General features: G+C 52.3%; 2 protein-coding genes across 4 annotated transcripts in view; both read left to right on the top strand.

The window, feature by feature from the left end:
* Positions 1–24234, top strand: part of LOC142464319 (uncharacterized) — a 582685-nt gene that overhangs the window by 22335 nt on the left and 536116 nt on the right. The gene's annotated exons all lie outside the window — the stretch shown is intronic.
* The window catches only part of LOC142464313 (uncharacterized), a 68174-nt gene that overhangs the window by 22372 nt on the left and 21568 nt on the right, over positions 1–24234 (top strand). Inside the window, exon 3 of one of the 2 annotated variants that reach the window (XM_075567800.1) lies at positions 13532–14748. In XM_075567800.1, coding sequence (XP_075423915.1) covers positions 13701–14748 — 1048 coding nt within the window. In that variant the 5' untranslated portion in view covers positions 13532–13700. Of the gene's footprint in view, positions 1–13531; positions 17643–24234 lie in introns of those variants that run through there. The other variant, XM_075567798.1, reaches the window with a different exon arrangement.

Below are 24234 nucleotides of genomic sequence, written 5' to 3'. Positions count from 1 at the left end.
CACGCACGCACGCACACTGCAGCCCCCACCTCTATACGCACGCACGCACACTGCAGCCCCCACCTCTATACGCACGCACGCACACTGCAGCCCCCACCTCTATACGCACGCACGCACACTGCAGCCCCCACCTCTATACGCACGCACGCACACTGCAGCCCCCACCTCTATACGCACGCACGCACACTGCAGCCCCCACCTCTATACGCACGCACGCACACTGCAGCCCCCACCTCTATACGCACGCACGCACACTGCAGCCCCCACCTCTATACGCACGCACGCACACTGCAGCCCCCACCTCTATACGCACGCACGCACACTGCAGCCCCCACCTCTATACGCACGCACACTGCAGCTCCCACCTCTATACGCACGCACGCACACTGCAGCCCCCACCTCTATACGCACGCACGCACACTGCAGCCCCCACCTCTATACGCACGCACGCACACTGCAGCCCCCACCTCTATACGCACGCACGCACATTGCAGCCCCCACCTCTACACGCACGCACGCACACTGCAGCCCCCACCTCTACACGCACGCACACTGCAGCCCCCACCTCTATACGCACGCACGCACACTGCAGCCCCCACCTCTATACGCACGCACACTGCAGCCCCCACCTCTATACGCACGCACGCCGCAGCCCCCACCTCTATACGCACGCCGCAGCCCCCACCTCTATACGCACGCACGCCGCAGCCCCCACCTCTATACGCACGCCCAGCCCCTACCTCTATCCGCACGCACGCCGCAGCCCCCACCTCTATACGCACGCACGCCGCAGCCCCCACCTCTATACGCACGCCGCAGCCCCCACCTCTATACGCACGCACGCCGCAGCCCCCACCTCTATACGCACGCACGCCGCAGCCCCCACCTCTATACGCACGCACGCCGCAGCCCCCACCTCTATACGCACGCACGCCGCAGCCCCCACCTCTATACGCACGCACGCCGCAGCCCCCACCTCTATACGCACGCTGCAGCCCCCACCTCTATACGCACGCACGCACACTGCAGCCCCCACCTCTATACGCACGCACACTGCAGCCACCACCTCTATACGCACGCACACTGCAGCCACCACCTCTATACGCACGCACACCGCAGCCCCCACCTCTATACGCACGCATGCACACCGCAGCCCCCACCTCTATACGCACGCACACCGCAGCCCCCACCTCTATACGGACGCACACCGCAGCCCCCACCTCTATACGCACGCACGCACACCGCAGCCCCCACCTCTATACGCACGCACGCACACCGCAGCCCCCACCTCTATACGCACGCACGCACGCACACCGCAGCCCCCACCTCTATACGCACGCACGCACACCGCAGCCCCCACCTCTATACGCACGCACACCGCAGCCCCCACCTCTATACGCACGCACGCACACCGCAGCCCCCACCTCTATACGCACGCACACCGCAGCCCCCACCTCTATACGCACGCACGCACACACTGCAGCCCCCACCTCTGTGTACAGAAAAACACGCAGCCCCCACCTCTGTGTACAGAAACACACGCAGACTGCAGCCCCCACCTCTGTATACAGAAACACACGCACACTGCAGCCAGTATAGTATACCATGTGACAGAGGCTTAGGGGAGAAAGGATGTGACGTCATTGAAAACCTGTCACATGGTACTAGAGCCAATCAGAGTAGGGATGGAGTTCCCACGCTCTGATTGGCTACTGTACCATGTGTGGACGGCCATGTTTCTTTTAATGACGTCATCTTAAAGGCAATTGAAGCAAAGCCATTCTGATTGGCTGTGCTTTCATTGCCTTTAAGTGACGTCATCATTTTTATTTTTATCAAACAAAACACATGGTTTTCACGGCCCAATCAGGACCGTGGGAACCATGACGAAAAATGTGACGTCATAGGCCTTTAAAAGCCTATGTCGTCTCATTTTGAAGCCAGACGCCGCGGAGGACGGACCTCCGGGGAAGAAAGAAGACAATGGCGTGGCCGAAGGCGGGAAGAAGACCCCGGAAGAAGATAGAAGATAGAAGAAGGAAGAATACAGATGAAGATGGATTACAATTAGAAGACCCGTGGATTGTTTTGGATTTTTAGTTTAATGTTTATTTTTTTTAAGGTTTTTTTATTTTATGGGTTCCTGTGCCTGGTGGATTGGTTCGTGAGTAAGCTGCGCAACGTGAGTCGGTGGGGTGGGGCCAAGTAATGGTAAGTGAACTAAAGAAATGTTAATTTTTTAAAAAGCTTTTTAAACATGTGTATTTTTTTTTTGTGGTATATCATTTCTTGCCACTGTATGTATGTATGTTTGTATGTATGTCTAGAGCGATATATACATACAGGGTAAGAAATGATGTTGTTTTAAAAGCTTGATTTGATGTGTTTTAAATTAATTTGTCTATGCTGCTATGCTTTGTGTGTTTAAAGTATTTTAAAATTAGATAGATGTAATTGTTGATATTGTACAGTATGGTGTTCAGGGCTCGCCTTGGTTTTAAAGTTTGTATTCCGGTTGGTACTTATATTTTTTCACATGCTAAATTGTTCTGCTCCAGGCGTGAATTAGTTAATTGTTTCATTGTTCGGGATGGATTGTGAATTGTTTAGGGATGTAAATAATGATTGCTAATTGATTTTTGTTTACTTGGTTGATTCATTTGCAGAATGTACTGTATATGGTGCATAGATTTTATGTATCATTTATACAAATGTATTGATTGGAATGTGAGGTTTTTCATTGGTTTCTGATGATTTAGATTGTAAGATCAGTTAGGATTATTAAAGGAAATTCATTGTAATGTAGAGTGTCTGTATGGAAAAGTGTTATTTTTAGGACAGTATGGTTTTGATAACCCTTCTACATTTATTTGTATATTGGTTCATGATGTGTGTGTATATACTGTGTGATATATATATATATATATATATATATATATATATATATATATATATATATATATATATATATATATATATATATATATATATATATATATATATATATATATATATATATTGTAGGTAACAGAGCAGATGGCACACAAATACAGATGAAGACAGGGTCTTAGTCCCATATGAATGAATATAATCAAAGGCTCCTTACCAGGCAGACCAGAGAATCCAGGGAATCCAAAGTAGGCACAGCAAGGAAGAGACAGCACACTTATTAGCAAAAAGAATAGTATTAGTAAAGCAGGCACAAAACACCAACGTTTCGGTCCTAAAAACAGGACCTTTATCAAGGGAGTGCTTTGAAAGCACTGCCCTGAGGAAGGTCCCGTTGGGAGGACCGAAACGTTGGCGGCCTTGTGTTACTGAATACACTTTTTTGATATCATACCTGCAGTGTGCTGTCTCTTTTTGGCTATCAGGATCCCCTGGTCTCCATATGTCTACATACTCTCTATGGGACAAGCATCTGCCTCCTGCAACAAAACCGTGAGTGCTAATCTCCATACCTGACTATATATATATATATATATATATATATATATATATATAGTTGCATGATGAAGCCACTGTACAAATTCATGGGTGAAGGGTGGGTATCGGACCAGTGTGGCTTAACCCCTTAATTACCTTTGCGGTTATTATCTGATAAGGTGTTTAAGGGGTTAATTGATATCTGAATGTACTTGCAATGTATTGGCTTTGTATTTGCTATGTATTTTGTGGGCAAGACAAGGATGTCGCTGGCGACGGACACTTCGTATTGATGAGGTCAGTACAGGCATACCCGCATTAACGTACGCAATGGGACCGGAGCATGTATATAAAGCGAAAATGTACTTAAAGTGAAGCACTACCTTTTCCCACTTACCGATGCATGTACTGTACTGCAATCGTCATATACGTGCACAACTGACATAAATAACGCATTTGTAACAGGCTCTATAGTCTCCCCGCTTGCGCACAGTTTCGGTACAGGTAGGGAGCCGGTATTGCTGTTCAGGACGTGATGACAGGCGCATGCGTTAGCTGGCGTTTGCCTATTGGGCGATATGTACTTACTCGCGAGTGTACTTAAAGTGAGTGTACTTAAAGCGGGGTATGCCTGTAGTACTTTATTTATTTGAATATGCTAGTTAATGTTTTTAATGGCAATTAATCTATTATCCATATCTGGATAATAGTTATTTTGCACATTATTGTACTGTAGGTGTTGGGGGGGGGGGGTGTATTTGTATGTATTGAATGTATAGAATGTATAGGCCAGGTTTATTTTTTTTACATTCAGGGTTTGTTCCGTGGTTCTGCGTGGGACCTCTGGAGACCAGCTGTGGTTTCCTCGGGTATCCCACGGGTATCAGGCTGGTGGTTCCACGGGTGACACATGCGGGGATGAAGCGGTGGCCTCACATCTGTGGGGGCACCGCCGACCCGTAGTCTGCGGGGATGAAGCGGTGTGGTCCCACTTCTGTGGGGGCACCGCCGACCCGTAGGTGCGGGGATGATGATGTGTGGTCCCACTTCTGTGGGGGCACCGCGGACCCGTAGTGAGCACTCGTGAGTTCCCCAGACCCCCGTGGGAACCACCCGAGGCCCCGCAGACACCTGTGGGTCTGACCCGGGGCTCCCAGACATCCGCAGGCCTACCGTGGGGACCCAATTGTGGCCCACGGGGACCCAAGGAGACCTCCTGGGGGCCATGGTGCTGGTAGGACCCACCAGCAGGCCTCCAGAACCTGTTTAAAAAGGGCTTCTGGTACCCTGTAGGTCTGTCCAGGTGCCCCGCCAGCCCACCGGGGACTCGCGTGGGGCTGCGTTATGAACCCTGTATGTAAAAGAATAAATCATGTATTTATGGGGGGGCACAGGGGGTGGGTAATGTATTTAATAAATAGAATGATGTTTATTGTGGGTCACTGTATTGTTTTTATTGTGGGTACTGGTTGTTTCCCCAACGGTATATGGGTAGGCCTCCCTTGTGGGTACTGGGTGAGGGTGGTTAGGCCTCACGGGGGGGGGTTAGTGTGGGAGGGTATGTAGGCATCCCGAGTGGTGGGTGAGGGTGGGTTAACCCCTTAATGACTGTAGCGGTTAATAACCGCTATGGTGATTAAGGGGTTAGGGGACATTACTTTGAAAGTTTTAATTTTTGTGTCTGTTTTGCAGCAGCGGAGGTTGCCATGGGCAGGTGGGTAGTGGGTGTGGGTGTGGTTAGGTCTCACGGGGTGGGCCATTGGCAGTGAGGCGCTGCATTATATTTACACGGGATCCCCCTCCCCACATTTACATACACTGCACTCACAGAAACACAGGCCAGGGAGATTTAACCTACACAATAGGGGGAGGGGGCTTTACACAGATTAGTCACAGCAGGGAAGTTTAACAGACACAATAGGGGGGAGGGTTTTTTACACAGATTAGTCAAGGCAGGGAAGTTTAACATACAGTACACAATAGGGGGAGGGGGTTTTACACAGATTACAGTCAAGGCAGGGATGTTTAACACACACATTAAAAATATGTATTTATTATGTATTTTAAATACACAGGGGGTGTACTGTATGTTGTTTATTGCAATGTTTATTGGGGGCAAATGTCCCCTATTCTGCCTTAACCCTTCATTGCCTTAGCGGCTATCAGCTATGGTAATGAAGCAGCATTTCTGTATTTTTAATAATATTGAGCAGGGGGCCCCCTGAGTTTTGATTTCTGGCTCAGGGAACCCCCTGCTCACTGTACAATATTATTAGAAATACAGAAATGCTGCTTCGTTACCATAGCACATAGCCGCAAAGGTAAGGAACAAGTGTTTATTTATATATGTGTTTTATTCATACTGTAGATGTGCAGAGGGTCTCCGGAGCAGAACCGTTTTGGTTTTAGGTCCGGGGACCCGCTGCTTCCCGAGATACAGGCCCCTTTTGGGGGTGCCGGTATCCCTCTGCTTGGTTTACAGGTCGCGGTCACGTGATCGGGACCTTTAAATGCAGAGGGATACCGGCACCTCATAAAGGGGTCTGTATCTCGGGAACCAGGGGGTCCCCGGACCTGAAACCAACGCGGTTCAGCTCCCAAGACCCCCTGCACATCTACACTATGAATAAAAATTTATTTTAAATGTATTTATTTATATTCATTTATTTAGATTTATTTATTTATTTTTTGGGCTGCTGCTGTGTGTGAATTCTTTTTATTGTGGGTAGCGGGGGTGGGTGAAGGGGGTATTAGCCCCAACGGTGGTTGTTTTGGGCTTGCGGGGGGGGTCGCGGGAGTGGTTAACCCCTTCATGACCGTAGCGGTATTAACTGCTACGGTCGTGAAGGGGTTAAGTGCACCCGCAACCCCCCCGCAAGTCCTAAACTCACACCAAGGGCCAAATACCCCCTTCACCCACCCCCGCTACCCACAATAAAGCGGGCACCGTGGGTTAACCCCTTCATTGCCTTAGCGGCTATCAGCTATGGTAATGAAGCAGCATTTCTGTATTTTTAATAATATTGAGCAGGAGCAGGGGGCCCCCTGAGTTTTGATTTCTGGCTTAGGGAACCCCCTGCTCACTGTACAATATTATTAAAAATACAGAAATGCTGCTTCGTTACCATAGCACATAGCCACAAAGGTAAGGAACAAGTGTTTATTTATATATGTGTTTTATTCATACTGTAGATGTGCAGAGGGTCTCCGGAGCAGAAACGTTTTGGTTTTAGGTCCGGGGACCCCCTGCTTCCCGAGATACAGGCCCCTTTTGGGGGTGCCTGTATCCCTCTGCTTGGTTTAACAGGCCGCGGTCACGTGATCGGGACCTTTAAATGCAGAGGGATACCGGCACCTCATAAAGGGGTCTGTATCTCGGGAACCAGGGGGTCCCCGGACCTGAAACCAACGCGGTTCAGCTCCCGAGACCCCCTGCACATCTACACTAGGAATAAAAATGTATTTTAAATAATTTTTAATGTGCCGATGTTTGCGCAGAGAGAGCAGCGGATCTCTCTCTGCTGCAAACACATCTCGCCCCCGCCGGACCATAGTATCATTGATGTGCATATACAGTACTGTATGTGTACAGTACTGTATGTTAGGGGTTATAGGGGTTGTTGTTATACAGTATATATATATATACAGTATATATACTGCATTAAAATTCATGAATTTATGCCATCTGGCGGACACGCGAAGCATTGCAGCCTATTAAATCCTGAACCATTATCAATTAACACATCAACCGCCCGTCAGCCGGGCATGACCCGTGGCTGGGAAGGCAAAACGAACGCGGCATGCCACAGGTGAACAGCGGCGCATTCCAGGAACCTGCCAGGTACAAACCGGTGATTTGTTAGAATAAAAGCTGTCGCAGCAGTACCGGCTTTTGATTCCAATTTACGCTCTTCCATCTCCTCTCTCAGCTGCTTCAGACCCTGACAACCTGGTCAGGAACTAAAACTGCCTTATCCTTCTCGCTTGACCTACATGCCCCGCTTTCTCTCTGCCGTCCTTGCCCTTCTAACCCCAAAACCCTGGCTAAATTCACTGTTACGCTGTGCTCACCACGGACAAGGAGGGACCCCGAAACTGAGGTGAGAGAGGTAACAACTGCACCCACAGCTACGGGGACACGCCTGGAAAGTGGAAAATAGGCGTCTGGAACCGTCTGGGAGTATAAGATAAGTAAGATACTAGCCAGACGAAAAGGGAGGTTCCAGAAGATAGTTGGTACCGAGAGCCTGGGGGTAGGTTGGAATCCGCAAGCCGAAGTGAAGGGTTGGAGAGTTCAGGAAGTCAGGGTACAGGGCAAGGGTCGAAGTCCAGAGCGGGTCCACAGCCAAGCCAGTTCGGTAAACAAGGGATCACTAGAAAAGACAAAGAGACAAGGAACTGAGGCAGGCACGACCGTGGGTAACACAGGTCACACAAAGCTATGCTCGGCCAAAGAAGGAATGGCTGAGCACGGTATAAATAGGAAGAAGGCCCAATAGGAAGAGGGGGAGTGACAAGGGAGCGGCCCCAGGGAAGATAGGAATTGGTGGGGAGATAATTGCCACAGCTGAGCTTGATGCAAAGCTTGTGAGCGGTGCACGCGCATCAGGCGTGTGCGCCGCGCGGGAGAGATACTCGCGGCCTGAGCTGGGGGCGGGAACTCCTCCTGAGGGAGGACGTAAAAGTCATCGATCGTGTGCGCGCATGCGCGCGTTCAGTAGCCACCGCGGGAAGCGGAGCGGAAGGAAGATCCCGTGGCGGCGGCGAGGGAGCAGGACCGGAGCGTGGGTAGGTAAAGTCGCAGGGGGAACCCTCTTAGGGAGGTGTGTTCCCCCGGACCTTACATTCACACACACGTATGCTGCATTTCTCCACTTGTTCCTCTGAACGCCTCTGGAGGAAATCTCACACTCTTGCAGACTTCCTTCACTACAAATTTATGCTATCCTGTTTCAACTCTGCCATCTCTCAGGCTAAACAAACCTACTTTTCTTCACTAATCAACACACATAAGTCTAACCCACGCCAGCTCTTCTCTGTCTTTGACTCCATACTCCGACCACCCTCAGCTGCCTCTTCTTCCTCCATCTCACCTCAGGACTTTGCTGACTATTTTATGGAAAAGGTGGAATCCATACATAAGAACATCCCCTCTTTTTTTCTTCCTCCCATCCTACACCGCTTTCTAGCCCGACCCTCCACTCCTTCTCGTGACAAAAAATCGGCATTTCCATGGTCCTTCCCAGGCCTATGCTGTATATCAAAAGGGAAGGGCTGGAGGGCCATATACCACCGGGTCAGCCTCGAGTTTGTGTCCTTCATGGTGTTTAACCATTTCAAGGGTGCGTGGTCAGTGACCAGGGTGAAGTGTACTCCGGCGACATAATGTCTCAAGGCCTCAATTGCCCATTTTACAGCCAGGCACTCCTTCTCAATGACGGAATACCTCACTTCCCTTGGGAATAGCTTCTGGCTGATGTACAGTATGGGGTGTTCAACACCATCAAATTGTTGGGACCGAACTGCTCACAGTCCTACCTCGGAGGCATCTGTCTGAATTATGAAGGGCTCCTTAAAATTTGGGCTCCAAAGAGCAGGGCACTTCCAAGACCATCTAACTTGGGCCGGGGCACTCTTTTTTTATTAAGTCTTTTAGAAGTGCTGTAATCTCTGAAAAATTTGGTATAAACCGCCTGTAGTACCCTGCTAACCCCAAAAGGGAGAGGACCTGCGTCTTTGTGTGTGGGGTTGGGACTTCCTTTATGGCGGCCACCTTGCTGGCGAGTGGCCTTACTATCCCTCCCCCAACGGCATAGCCCAAATATTTTGTAGTGGCTTTTCCCAGGGCACATTTTTTGGATTGGCAGTGAGCCCTGCTTCTCTTAAGGACGTTAGGACTGCCCTTAACCTTTTTTATATGGGACTGCCAGTGCCTACTATAGATGATGATGTCATCCAAGTAGGTAGCGGCATAACCCCATAGGGCAGGCCTGCACAACTCCAGTCCTCAAGGGCCGCAAACAGGCCAGGTTTTCAGGATATAGTATGACTGAGCCACTAATTGAGCCAGCTGTTCTGAAGTAGGGATATCCTGAAAACCGGGCCTGTTTGCGGCCCTTGAGGACTGGAGTTGTGCAGGCCTGCCCTATGGGGTTGTAGCACTTTGTCCATTAATCTTTGGAACGTGGCTGGAGCCCCATGTAACCCAAACGGCATAGTGACAAATTGGTATAAACCGTGAGGGGTGGCGAAGGCAGTTTTGCATTTGGATTCCTCTGCTAAAGGTATCTGCCAATATCCTTTTATGAGGTCTAGGGTGGAGATATACTCTGCTTTCCCGAGGGAGTCAAGCAATTCATCCACCCTTGGCATTGGGTATGCATCGAATCTGGATACGGCATTTACGTTTCGGAGATCCACGCAATACCTCGCCTTCCCATCTGGTTTAGGGACCAACACTATAGGGTTACACCATTCGCTGTGGGACTCCTCGATCACGCCCAATTCCAACATGTCTATTATCTCCCTCTCTACAAGGTAATTTCGGCCCTGTGGCAATCTATAGGGACGGGACTGTACGTTTACGCCAGGTTCCGTCTCAATCCTATGGGACACTAAATAAATCTGGAAACTGGTCACATAATTCCAGTAGGTCTGACCTTTGTTCCATGGTTAACTGCTCTCCCATGGGAACCTGATGGTCATTGTACGTACTCCCCTTTGGAGGCTGTGGACCCAAATCCGTCTCTCCTTCCCGAGGGTGGATGAACAGCAATCTCATCATTTTCCAGGGTTTCAGGAGGTTTACGTGGTAGATTTGTTTACCCTTCCTGGACCCTGGTTGAGAGATCTCATAGTTAACCTCCCCGGTGCAGCGTAGAACTTGGAAAGGACCCTGCCACTTCGCAAGGAGTTTACTCTCTGATGTCGGTAATAGCAGCATCACTTGGTCCCCAGGTTGGAAGACCCTTATGCAGACATTTTGGTTATACTGCCTCTCTTGACGTTCTGGAGCAGATTTAAGATTTTCCTTAGCAAGCCGACCTATCATGTCTAGGCGATTTGTAAGGTCTATGACATTCTGAAAGGTATTCTTGGAGGGGGAGGGCTCCTCCCAGGATTCCTTCAGTAGGTCCAGAATACCCAGAGGTTGGCGTCCATATAGGAGCTCAAACGGGGAGAAGCCTGTAGATGATTGGGGAACTTCTCGTACCGCAAACAACAGGAAAGGGAGAAGTTCATCCCAAGCTCGCTTTTCAGTATCCACAAACTTCCTAATCATGGTTTTTAAAGTGCGGTTAAACCTCTCTACCAATCCATCTGTCTGAGGATGGTAGACAGAGGTCCGGACAGATTTAACCTCCAATAACTTCAGGACATCCTGCATGAACTTCGCCATGAAGTTTGTTGCCTGGTCAGTTAACATTACTTGGGGAAGTCCTACCCGAGAGATCAGCTCCAGCAGTCTGTGAGCAACCTGTTTAGCAGTGGCTGATCTCAGAGGGAAGGCCTCAGGATATCTGGTGGCATAATCTTCAACGAGTATGAACTTATGTCCCTTCGCAGAGAGTTGTAAAGGTCCTACCAAATCTACACCAATCCTCTCGAATGGGACTTTTACCAATGGCAGACGAACCGAGGGAACTGGCTTCTGTCCCTTTTGGCTAGTTAACTGGCATTCAGGACATGTGTCACATAATTTAATGATGTCACCATGTATGCCTGGCCAGTAAAACCGGAACGAGATGCGGTCCGTAGTCTTATCTCTGCCCAGATGACCACCCCATGGGAGAGTATGGGCTAGGGTGAACACTGTTTTAATAAAAACTTTAGACGTATATGTGCACGCACCCGCAGCAGAAGGAGCGTGTCCGGAGTGTGGTGTTTAGGCGTTGCCAGGCCAGGTGTGAATAGGTGTAGCAATACGTTGCCGTTAGCCAAGGTCAGGGAGAGAGAGATCCGGGAGGTCGAGGTCCAAGCTGTTGTCGAGGGATGAGCGAAGCAGCAAGGTCAAGTGGGAGCCGGGGTCCAGAGCCAGAGAGGTACGTCTGCCAAGCCGGGTCGCAACCTGAATAAACGAAGCAGAGACTATGTCGAGCTATGTGGGAATGACAAGACAGGCATTATATAGTGTGGCTGACGAATAGTAAGAGGAGGCAGACCTGGAGGAGTGCATGGAGCTGTCCTGGATAGGCTGCTTAGAGACTTCAATTACTTAACCGCAAAAAAGCCGGTTCTGGTCTGGAACTATTACAGAGCTCCTTAGCTTGTAGAGAAATGTGCAAATATAAAACGGGGGCTGCTGAGAGAGATTAAAAGCATACCCTACGCGTTTCGAAAGTCTAGCTTTCTTCGTCAGGGGTGTGATTAAATTGATTTGCAGTGTCCATTTTTAAATAGTCCTGAGTGTTAATTAATACATTTTACCTGAAATTTCTTGCACGTGCGCAATCACATTAAAAACTAATATTTGATCTAGGAGAACAATAAGAGAGCCCCTGCTACTGCCAAAGTAATAACTGTGAGCGGTGCTCTTGGGTAATTGTATAGATATGTGGAAGAAAAGTGACCCAAGTGAAGCACTCAAGCTCACACTCTGATGATAAATGAAGTAGTTAAAATGTAATCTTTATTAAGCAACAAATTATTAAAATAATGGGTATTAAAATGACTGTAGAATGAGAGGGGGTTGGCCCGGTATTAAAGGGGTTGCACCCCATATGGCCACTCCCTGACCTCACCAGGGAGGCAAGGGGTTAACTGGACTGCGGTCCAGGAATGTGGCTTACACCTTGTCATGTCATGAAAAATGTATGTTCCCCTGTTCCCATGTTTCATTATAATCCTGTATTTTAAAGATGTTTTAAAGTGCATTTCTGTATCTCCAGTTCTGGAGGTGGCAGAGAGTTGATATTTGGCCAATATGTGGAGTCACTGTAGGCATTAAGAACTGGCAAATTTCCACCCACTGAGCCCACCAGAATGGAACTTATTAATATGTGTAGATATTAAAGTGTATATGTATGGTATTTTGGATCTGCCCTGAAAATGCAGACTCCATCTGCTATGCTAATAGGTCATGAAGGGCAGCCGGCTGATTGAGCCTAAGCACTGTGATCAAACGTTAACTGCCTGATTGTTTACACTAAGTACTAATCAACAGATCAAGTACTAATCAACAGACTCTGCCACTCTAATTGTTACCTGACGGTGGAGAATCATCAAACTAGAGTGGTTTGTAAGTGTTATGTCTACACCTACAAACAATGCAGATACTTCATTTGATAGACTGGTCGTCGCCCCTGATTTAATTATGGGGCTACATATAGAGTCCAAGTACACATGGGCTAATTAGCTGGGGGGCATGGGTTAATCTGTGTCTCCACGTTGGGGATTGGATACAGATAATTGTTCACCAATAGTCTGTATTCAATGTTAAGAATAGGGTTACACAGGTATATAAACTGTGTCAACCCTACAGTTTTTAGTTCTTCTTCTGATACCATCTTGAATGTCACCGGATTGCTGGAGAATTGCTAGCTGATACTTCTCCATCCCCCAACCCTAAGTAAGTGTTACCTTCTTGCCTGTTAATTGTACTATATTGCTGTGTTCACCTTTTTAAGGAATAAATTATATTTTATTATATCTAAGCCTCGTTCAGTTCAACCCAGATATTTGGTGTTCATTATATCTTGTCATAAGATACCGTGACAATGACGGGCTGGAGATGTGCTGGATCTAATAACTGATTGCCATATGGGCTCAGGATCCTGTGATCGGTAGTGGGTCGGTGAACTGATGCCTGGGCCCCACTAAACAACAGTCCTTGGGGAGGATCTGTTTTATGGGAAAGACGTACAGGGAATTCTCTAGCTAGTAGGCAAGACAATGTGTGCTGTAAATCAATATTCAGATGCACTGATAAACCACACCGAATGTTAAATAAATACTGTACAATAACTAATATAACTGTAACTTTATTTATATTCAGTATCTTGCACAAGTAGAATTGTATAAATGTTGAACTCAATTAACATGTCTTTCTCATCCAGATGTACTTTGCAATGCAACAATGTTACATTATTACATTTTCTCACCATAGATATATCTTCAGCACATGACTGATCTGTGAACTTCAACATTGCACAAGTCTATATGAGAATTGGAAGAAGATTACAAGAAGCTCGGCTATATACATCAACAGCATTTTACTAAATCTACAGACCGCACAATACCAGACAAGACAAGGAGAGGGTTTATAGAGCAGAGACATGAAAACCTACCGTGGGAAATACGGTAATGTTATACAGCAAATAGCCCATACAAGGAAGAAATTCTATAACTGCTCTGAATGTGGAAAAAGCTACATTAGAAAATCACACCTTGTTGCGCACCAAAGAATCCACACAGGGGTGAAGCTTTATAACTGCTCTCAATGTGGGAAAAGCTTCAGTCAGAAATCGAATCTTGTTACACACGAAAGAATCCACACAGGGGTGAAGCCTTATAACTGCTCTGAATGTGGGAAAAGCTTCAGTCAGAAATCGAATCTTGTTACACACAAAAGAGTCCACACAAGGGTGAAAAGCTTCAGTCAGAAATCGTATCTTGTTGCACACAAAAGAGTCCTCACAGGGGTGAAGCCTTATAACTGCTCAGAATGTGGGAAAAGCTTCAGTCAGAAATCGAATCTTGTTACACACGAAAGAATCCACACAGGGGTGAAGCCTTATAACTGCTCTGAATGTGGGAAAAGCTTCAGTCAGAAATCTAATCTTGTTACACACGAAAGAGTCCACACAGGGGTGAAAAGCTTCAGTCAGAAATCGTATCTTGTTGCACACGAAAGAGTCCACACAGGGGTGAAGCCTTACAATTGCTCAGAATGTGGGAAAAGCTTCCGTCTGAAATCGGATCTTCTTGCACACGAAAGAGTCCACACAGGGGTGAAGCCTTATAACTGCAATGAATGTGGGAAAAGCTTCAGTCAGAAATCGAATCTTTTTACACACGAAAGAGTCCACACAGGGGTGAAGCCTTATAAATGCTCTGAATGTGGGAAAAGCTTTAGTCATAAAGCAAATCTTTTTACACACGTAAGAGTCCACACAGGGGTGAAGCCTTATAACTGCTCTGAATGTGGGAAAAGCTTCTGTCTGAAAGCAATTCTTGTTACACATCAGAGAATCCACACTGGTGAGACACCCTATAACTGCTCTGAATGTGGAAAAGGCTTCAGTCAGAAATCAAATCTTGTAGCACACCAAAGAATCTACACGGGGGGACCCTATAACTGCTCTGAATATGGGAAAAGCTTTAGTAAAAATCAAATCTTTTCAAACTCAAGATAATTCACTTAGTGTTGTCTACCTCTAAATATTAATGTGAAAATATACAAAATACCACTAAAAACACAAATTGAGGCGCATGCGCAACGACTGCCGCTATGGCAGCTTAGTTTAGAAGCTCCGCAAATACCCGGCACTAGTAAGCACTAAAACAGCAATTAAACACCCCAACCACACAAATATACTTCAGGCCTCAATCGCTGATCACCCGAGCATGACCACAAGGTTGCAGAAGAGAGACAATGCTGGACTAAAGACATATTTCCAAAACCCTGCGATGGCGTGGGCGGGAAGAGCCACAGCACCGGCATCCAGTTATGGCTCTGAATCGGAAAGGGAATCGGGAAGGGAAGGGAGCGCGAGTGTGGAGAGAGAACTAATCACAAAAAGTGATTTAAAAAATGACCTGAAAAAACTATTCAATCATCTCAAATCCCTCAATCTGAGATGCAGGAACTAAGAAGGGACATAACTCATATTGGAGACCGTACTGATGAATTGGAAAGGAAAATGGATTCAACAATAAAAACGCTGCGCTAAACTGAAACAAACAAAACAAAGTGAGGGAAACATAAATCAGTTCATGGAAGAGCAGAGAATGTTGACATAAACAATTTGAATGACTATATTATGGTAGACAAATAGAAATATAGGCACAAGCAAATATGGTCAGTATAATATCAAATCCTTTATTGGGATCACCGCTGGATAGTGCTGTTATGTTTCCCTCACTTTGTTCACTCACCCTTCCCTCACTATTTGTATTTGGTGTTATTTCCGCAGTTATAGATCCAAAGATCCAAGGAATCTCCTGTAGTCATATCAATGACAGCCGCAATAATAATAAGCGCATGTACGCCATAGTTGCCATACCAACCAGGGATGCCAGCTACATCACAACAGCTGATCGGGTCTCACTGAGAAGCCAGCAATGAGGATTACGCATTTCCATAATGGCTGCCTGCTGCAGATTAAGGACACCTGGGATGGGGAACCGCATTAATGCACGGCTCATGTGCGCTATGCCATGGTTGCCATACCAACCAGGGACGCTCCGCTGCTTCAGATGTAAACAGCTGATTTGGTCTCACTGAGCAGCTGGTGTAGAGAATAATGTATTTTCAAGATTGCCGCCTGATCGGGATTGAGGACACCTGGAACAGAAAACCGTGTGGGTTTCTGGGAACCTGTAATTGTTGGTGGCCCAGGGAGATGAGGGAGGGGAGGGAGAGAGGGAATGGGGGGAGGGGGAGAATTGAGGGGAGAGGGGAGAATTGAGGGAGGGGGGAGAGAGAGATATGGGGGAAGTGGGGAGAGATAGGGGGGAAGGGGGAGAGAGTGAAAGGACACAGAAACACACAGAGATACACACACAGACAAACACACACCTTCTGCACGTGCAGCTCACACAGAGATTTGACGGGGGAGGAGGGTTGTTGTGAAGACAGACCCGTGATCTCTGCACGGAGGGGAGGTGGGGGTCTGTGATCGCAGCTATGCTGTTTGCAGAACACAGACCTTCTGCATCTCCAGCATATCTCTCTGCACGAGGGGGAGGAGAGGGGCCCGTGATCGCAGACATTTTTGCTGCACACAGAAAACCGACATCTCCAGCAGCGCCCCCTGGCTGTTTTTTTTTTTTTTCCAGTGCATCGATTGTAAAACGCAGACCTATTTCAGCCACGTGAGAAATGGAAAAACCTGCGTCTTACAATTGAGGAAATACGGTATGTAATATACGTGTGTATGAAGGGTAGATGGTGGTATTAGTCTTTATGATACTAAAACTATAGGGACTAACTTCTGCTAGAAGTTGAATGTGCAGAAGCCTTTGGCGCACAATGAGTAGATATGTGCACCGGACATGTGAGTTGACCAGGGAGCAGAGGACTACAAAAAATGGCACCCGAGTACAGCCTCGGAAGGAAGATGGCCTCAGTGAAGCATAAGATTGTAATGGGGGACACAAGGTAAATGTACAGTACACTTGTCACAATAAATGAAAATGCCCCATGTAGCACACCAGTCACTGCAAGAAATACCACACATCTACTATATATTTCTGAAAGCACTGTATGTCTGCGTCCCTAGCGGCAATCTCATTGGTCCCTTGGCCCGCCCGCCCCCGCACACCTCTCATTGGCCTGAGGCGGAGTGACGGGCCAAAGGACACACAGGGACACACACACCTCTCTCTCTGTCCCTCCCCCCCCCCATCCATCACACTCACCTCCCTCTCCACTCACCTCCCGCTCCACTCAACTCCCTCCACCTCCCGCTCCACTCACCTCCCTCCCTGGCGCGGGGAGAGGCAGTGGGCAGGGCAGCCTGCTGCTGCCTCCACTCACCTCCCGCTCACCTCCCTCCCGCTCACCTCCCTGGCGCGGGGACAGGCATTGGCCAGGGCAGCCTACCGCTGCCACGCGGCACCTAAGATGGCGGCGGACAAAAGGACCCCTTCCTCCCTCGCGGACTAACTAACATGGCGGCGGCCAGAAGGAGAGGTGAGGTGTGTGTGTGTGTGTGTGTCACAGCGTGACAGTGTGTGTGGGACACTGTGTGTGTCTGTGTGCGTGTGTGTGTGTGTGGTTACACTGTGTCTCAGACACTAGAGTGGGGACCGGAGCTACATATGGGGGGGGGGGGGGGTCAGGAGCGGAGATAGATACAGGGGGAGTGGAGAGGAGGGACCCGTCAATTTAAAGCAAACCAACCCCCCTCCTGTCCACTGCCCCCCGCCTCCTGTCCACTGCCCCCCCCTCCTGTCCACTGTCACCCCCCCTCCTGTCCACTCTCCCCCCCTCCTGTCCACTCACCCCCCTCCTGTCCACTCTCCCCCCCTCCTGTCCACTCTCCCCCCCCCTCCTGTCGACTCTCCCCCCTCCTGTCCACTCTCCCCCCCCCTTCTGTCCAGTCTCCCCCCCTCCTGTCCACTGTCCTTTCACCTGTCCCCCCCCCCTGTCCACTCTCCCCCCCCTCCTGACCACTCTTCCCCCCCTCCTGTCCACTCTCCCCCCCATCCCCTCCTGTCCACTGTCCCCCACCTGCCCACTGTCCCCCCCCCACCCGCCCACAGTACCCCCCGGCCACTGTCCCCCCCTCCTGTCCACTGTCCCCCCCCCTCCTTTTCCCCCGTCCCCCTCCTCTCCCCCCCCTTCTCCTTTCCCCCCCCTCCCCTCCTTTTCCCCCTCCCTCCTTTTCCCCATCCCCCTCCTTTCCCCCCCCTCTCCCCCCCCTTTTCCTAGCGCTAAAATGTAACTCACGGCCAACGCCGGCTCTCCCCCCCCCCGCTCCCCTTTCTCCCCCCCCCTTCTCCGCTCCCCTTTCTCCCCCCCCTGCTCCCCTTTCTCCCCCCCCTGCTCCCCTTTCTCCCCCCCCGCTCCCTTTCTCCCCCCCGCTCCCCTTTCTCCCCCCCCCCCGCTCCCCTTTCTCTCCCCCCCGCTCCCCTTTCCCCCCCCGCTCCCCTTTCTCCCCCCGCTCCCCTTTCTCCCCCCCCTGCTCCCCTTTCTCCCCCCCCGCTCCCCTTTCTCCCCCCCCCGCTCCCCTTTCTCCCCCCCCCCCGCTCCCCTTTTCTCCCCCCCCCCTGCTCCCTTTCTCCCCCCCCCCGCTCCCCTTTCTCCCCCCCCCGCTCCCCTTTCTCCCCCCCCGCTCCCCTTTCTCCCCCCCCGCTCCCCTTTCTCCCCCCCCGCTCCCCTTTCTCCCCCCGCTCCCCTTTCTCCCCCCCGCTCCCCTTTCTCCCCCCCGCTCCCCTTTCTCCCCCCCCCCGCTCCCCTTTCTCCCCCCCCCGCTCCCTTTCTCCCCCCCCCGCTCCCCTTTCTCCCCCCCGCTCCCCTTTCTCCCCCCCGCTCCCCTTTCTCCCCCCCGCTCCCCTTTCTCCCCCCCCCGCTCCCCTTTCTCCCCCCCCGCTCCCCTTTCTCCCCCCCCGCTCCCCTTTCTCCCCCCCCGCTCCCTTTCTCCCACAGTACCCCCGGCCACTGTCCCCCCCTCCTGTCCACTGTCCCCCCCCTCCTTTTCCCCCGTCCCCCTCCTCTCCCCCCCTTCTCCTTTCCCCCCCCTCCCCTCCTTTTCCCCCCTCCCCTCCTTTTCCCCCATCCCCCTCCTTTCCCCCCCCTCTCCCCCCCCTTTTCCTAGCGCTAAATGTAACTCACGGCCAACGCCGGCTCTCCCCCCCCCGCTCCCTTTCTCCCCCCCCTCTCTCCCCCCCCTTTCTCCGCTCCCCTTTCTCCCCCCCCTGCTCCCCTTTCTCCCCCCCCTGCTCCCCTTTCTCCCCCCCCGCTCCCCTTTCTCCCCCCCCGCTCCCCTTTCTCCCCCCCCCCCCCGCTCCCCTTTCTCCCCCCCGCTCCCCTTTCTCCCCCCCGCTCCCCTTTCTCCCCCCCGCTCCCCTTTCTCCCCCCCCTGCTCCCCTTTCTCCCCCCCCGCTCCCCTTTCTCCCCCCCCCGCTCCCTTTCTCCCCCCCCCCGCTCCCCTTTCTCCCCCCCCCCCGCTCCCCTTTCTCCCCCCCCCCGCTCCCCTTTCTCCCCCCCCGCTCCCCTTTCTCCCCCCCGCTCCCCTTTCTCCCCCCCCGCTCCCCTTTCTCCCCCCGCTCCCCTTTCTCCCCCCCGCTCCCCTTTCTCCCCCCCGCTCCCCTTTCTCCCCCCCGCTCCCCTTTCTCCCCCCCCCGCTCCCCTTTCTCCCCCCCCCCGCTCCCCTTTCTCCCCCCCGCTCCCCTTTCTCCCCCCCCGCTCCCCTTTCTCCCCCCCCGCTCCCCTTTCTCCCCCCCCTGCTCCCCTTTCTCCCCCCCGCTCCCTTTCTCCTCCCCCGCTCCCCTTTCTCCCCCCCCTGCTCCCCTTTCTCCCCCCCCACCCCTTTCTCCCCCCCCCCCGCTCCCCTTTCTCCCCCCCCTGCTCCCCTTTCTCCCCCCACTCCCCTTTCTCCTCCCCTTCTCCCTTCTCCCCTCCTCCCCTTTCCCTCCCCCTCCTCCCCTTTCCCTCCCCTTTCCCTCCCCCTCCTCCCCTTTCCCTCCCCCTCCTCCCCTTTCCCTCCCCCCTCCTCCCCTTTCCCTCCCCCCTCCTCCCTTTCCCTCCCACACCCCTCCCCCCTCTCCCACACCCTTCCCCTCTCCCACACCCTTCCCCTCTCCCACACCCTACCCCCTTCACCCCTCCCACACCCTTCCCCCCCTTCCCACCAATCTTCGCCTTCCTGCCTCCCCGCCTCTGCTTTCGCGCCCACCCGCCTCTGCCTTTCACCCGCCCTTACTCCGCCCGCCTCTGCCTTTCACCCACCGCCTCACAGCCGCTGCATGCACTCAACAGACTCCCGCCACACTTGACACATACCTGCCGCCACACACACCTGCTGCCTCCCGCCCCTACGCACCGACATCACTGACCCACCGCCTCACACCCTAGCAGGACCCCCACTCACAGAGAGCACTCACAACCCACGCGACACCTGCCGCCTCACACCCTAGCAGGACCCCACTCACAGACAGCACTCACAACCCATGTGCCACCCGCTGCCTCACACCCTAGCAGGACACGCCTCACATTTTTACATCACTTATGTCACCAAAATATACATTGTACTGTGGTGTGTTTACAATAAACCATTTTTAAACAACATCGTATTACATTTTATTCCATCTTTTCAACATTATTATCCAACCTTTACAACAAATACTCACCTATTGTTCCACGATTTATAAATAATACTACCTATTACGCATTTACATCCCGGCAACGCCGGGTCTCTCAGCTAGTACATTATATATAACAAGAGATAGCAAGTAGATGTATAGAATCCAGACTAACTCAGAAGCGTGAACAAGGCTAATGAGAAAAATGCCACATAGTATGAGTAAAGTCTAGCATGTGGGCAAGCGTTCTGAACAATGCATGAAAATATCCTCCAGTGGAAGTACATATTGGTCAAGTCCGTGGTCCATAAAACATCACCAGTGATGACAAGAAAATGAGGAGATGTGTGTGTAGGTCCCTCCGAAGGAGGAGGAACAGGGATTCCCATAGCAAGACTTTCAATATATATATATATATATCTACTAGCTGATATACCCGGCGTTGCCCGGGTGTGGAAGGGCAGGGGGCATGGAGTGGAAGGGCGGGGGGGTGGGGAAGGGGCGTGGAAGGTCGGGGGGCCAAGGGGAGTAGAAGGGCGGGGGGCAAAGGGCAGGGAAGGGGGGCAGGAGGGCAAAGGGAAGGGCGGGGGGGGGTGGGGAAGGGGCGTAGAAGGCGGGGGGGACCAAGGGGCGTATAAGGGCAGGGGGCGTAGAAGGGCGGGGGGCGTATAAGGGCGGGGGGCGTAGAAGGGCAAGGGGCGTAGAAGGGCGGGGGGCAAGGGGCGTAGAATGGCGGGGGGCAAGGGGTGGTGGGGGAAAGGGCAGGGAAGAGGGGGCAAAGGGCAGGGAAGGAGGGGCAAAGGGAAAGGGAAGGAGGGGCAAAGGGCAGGGAATGGGGGGGCAAAGGGCAGGGAATGGGGGGCAAAGGGCAGGGAGGGGCGGGGGCAAAGGGAAGGAGGGGCAAAGGGCAGGGGGGCAAAGGGCGGGTGGCAAAGGGCAGGGAGGGGCGGGGGGAAGGGAAGGAGGGGCAAAGGGCGGGTGGCAAGGGGCGGGGGCAAAGGGCAGGGAGGGGCGGGGGGCAAAGGGCAGGGAGGGGCGGGGGGCAAAGGGCAGGGAGGGGCGGGGGGCAAAGGGCAGGGAGGGGCGGGGGGACAAAGGGCAGGAGGGGCGGGGGACAAAGGGCAGGGAGGGGCGGGGGGACAAAGGGCAGGGAGGGGCGGGGGGGCAAAGGGCAGGGAGGGGCGGGGGGCAAAGGGCGGGGTGGGGGGGCAAAGGGCAGGGAGGGGCGGGGGGGCAAAGGGCAGGAGGGGCGGGGGGGGGCAAAGGGCAGGGAGGGGCGGGGGGGCAAAGGGCAGGAGGGGCGGGGGGGGGCAAAGGGCAGGGAGGGGCGGGGGGGGGCAAAGGGCAGGGAGGGGGGGGGGCAAAGGGCAGGGAGGGGCGGGGGGCAAAGGGCAGGGAGGGGCGGGGGGCAAAGGGCAGGGGGGGGTGGGGGGGGCAAAGGGCAGGGAGGGGTGGGGGGGCAAAGGCAGGGAGGGGTGGGGGGGCAAAGGGCAGGGAGGGGTGGGGGGGGCAAAGGGCAGGGAGGGGTGGGGGGGGCAAAGGGCAGGGAGGGCGGGGGGGCAAAGGGCAGGGAGGGGCGGGCAAAGGGCAGGACGGTGCGGGGGGCAAAGTGCGGGCGGCAAAGGGAAGGGGGGCAAAGGGCAGGGAGGTGCGGAGGGGGCAAAGGGAGGGCGGGGGGGCAAAGGGCAGGGAGGTGCAGGGGGGCAAAGGGAGGGGAGGGGCGGGGGGCCAAAGGGCAGGGAGGGGGGGCAAAAGGCAGGGAGGGGTGGGGGGGCAAAGGGCAGGGGGGGTGGGAGGAGTTTAAGGGGGGGCAAAGGGCAGGAAGGGGTGGGAGCAAAGGGCAGGGGGGGCAAGAGAGCAGGGGGGGCAAGAGGGCAGGGGGGGCGGGAGGGGTTTAAGGGGAGGGCAGGGGGGGGGCGGGAGGGGTTTAAGGGGGGGGCAAAGGGCAGGGAGGGGCAAAGGGCAGGAAGGGGTGGGGGCAAAGGGCAGGAAGGGGTGGGGGCAAAGGGCAGGGAGGGGCAGGGGGCTAAGGCAGGGAGGGATGGGGGGGCAAAGGGCGGGGGGGCAGGGGGAGCGAGGGCAGGGGGGAGTCAGGGACGCGTTAAAGAACCCATTCCCCTGTGTTTCCTCACCTTGCACCTGGCCGCGCTCCTCCTCTTCCTCCGGGGTACCGGCCGCGCTCCTCCACCTCGGGCTCCTCAGCGGTGTCCGTGACCCCCGGCGAGGCTGAGACGCTCGGTGAGGAGGTGCTGTGCCTTTCACGGAAGAGGCGGAGAGAGCCGGAGGAGCGCTCTCGGGATGGGGAGCTGGGGGAGGGAGTGGCCTATGGGAGGTGAGAGCCGTGGGGAGGGTGAGAGCCGTGGGGAGGGTGAGAGCCGTGGGGAGGGTGAGAGCCCGGGAAGGGAGTGGCCGTTGGAGGAGAGAGCGTGCTCTGGGGGGCCAATGAGAGCCGTGGGGGGGCGGGACACAGGGGGGGGGGCAGACACCGGCCAATGAGAGCCGTGGGAGGGCGGGCGGACCGACGGACCAAGCAAATGGTCTCCAGACACTCACAAACAAGATTTTCGATTATATAGATATAGATAAATATATATATACTGTATAGCAGAAATAAAAAAGTTGGCGCGCAGAGAAAAAAAGAAGGGGAGGGAGTATTATATATATATATATATAGCAAATGGAAATATTACTGTATGCTCATTTGCATGTCTTAGACAGGTCTGCAACCCTGTATTTCACCATTATCACCCAAAACACAGCACTTCCACTGCAGCAAGGGATTCTGGGAAATGACATGCAAATGAGCACACAGTGCCACCTTTTGTCTCAAGCTCATATTACATGAGCAACCCTTAAGCCAATGCATGCTGCTTTAAACACAGCTTTTAAGCATAGGCTGGGGTGAGATGCAAAGCCAGTATATATATATATATATATATATATATATATATATATATATATAGTGCTTGACAAATCACCCAAAAATCTACTCGCCACCTAGTCCCGTCCCCAACCCCGCTTTTAAAAAAATACATAAATAAATTGAATAAATTCTTAGTAAGAACATTCGTTTATGACATAAGTTTATTTTATTGTATTACATTATACTATAATTAGTCCTTGTTACGTGTGTTTGTGTGTGTAAATGTCGGATCTAGAAAAAAAAGCCAAATATGAATGACTAGTTTCCTGAACCCCTTAACCAGTGTCTGGACGCCTCGCTTCACAATATTTAAAGCAGCAATCCCGCCTGGGATTTTACCTGATCCGTAGTCCCTCAATGTACAGGTACCCTCATTCCCGCAATGTTATACATTGGAGGGGAGGTGTTCCTTACCTGTTTTCTGGGTTAGGGGGGATCCGATGTCTTCCATGTAAAGCTTGAGTCAGATCTGGAAGAAATCAGTATAGGTTATTTCGGTGTAGTATACGGCACTTAAGATATATATAGGGTAAATAAGATATCCAGATGCAGAATGTGAGACAGAGAGAGTGTGGGTGAGAGACAGAGAGAGTGTGGGTGAGAGACAGAGAGTGTGGGTGAGAGACAGAGAGAGGGTGAGGGAGAGAGAGACAAGGAGAGAGAGAGAGAGAGAGACAGACGGGGGAGAGAGTGAGACAGAGAGAGGGAGAGAGGGTGGGTGACACACACAGAGGGTGGGTGACACACACAGAGGGTGGGTGACACACAGAGAGAGGGTGGGTGGATGACTGACTGTGGGTAGGTGACTGACTGGGTTTTGGGTGGGTGGGTGACTTGAGTGACTGACTTACTGGGTGACTGACTTGACTGACAGGTGGGTGACTGACTGGGTACTTGTGGTGTCACACACACACACA

This window comes from Ascaphus truei, chromosome 12, assembly GCF_040206685.1.
Source record: "Ascaphus truei isolate aAscTru1 chromosome 12, aAscTru1.hap1, whole genome shotgun sequence".
Taxonomy (NCBI): Eukaryota; Metazoa; Chordata; class Amphibia; order Anura; family Ascaphidae; genus Ascaphus; species Ascaphus truei.
The sequence above is the reverse complement of the archived record's forward strand: the minus strand, read 5'-3'. Positions and strand labels throughout refer to the sequence as shown.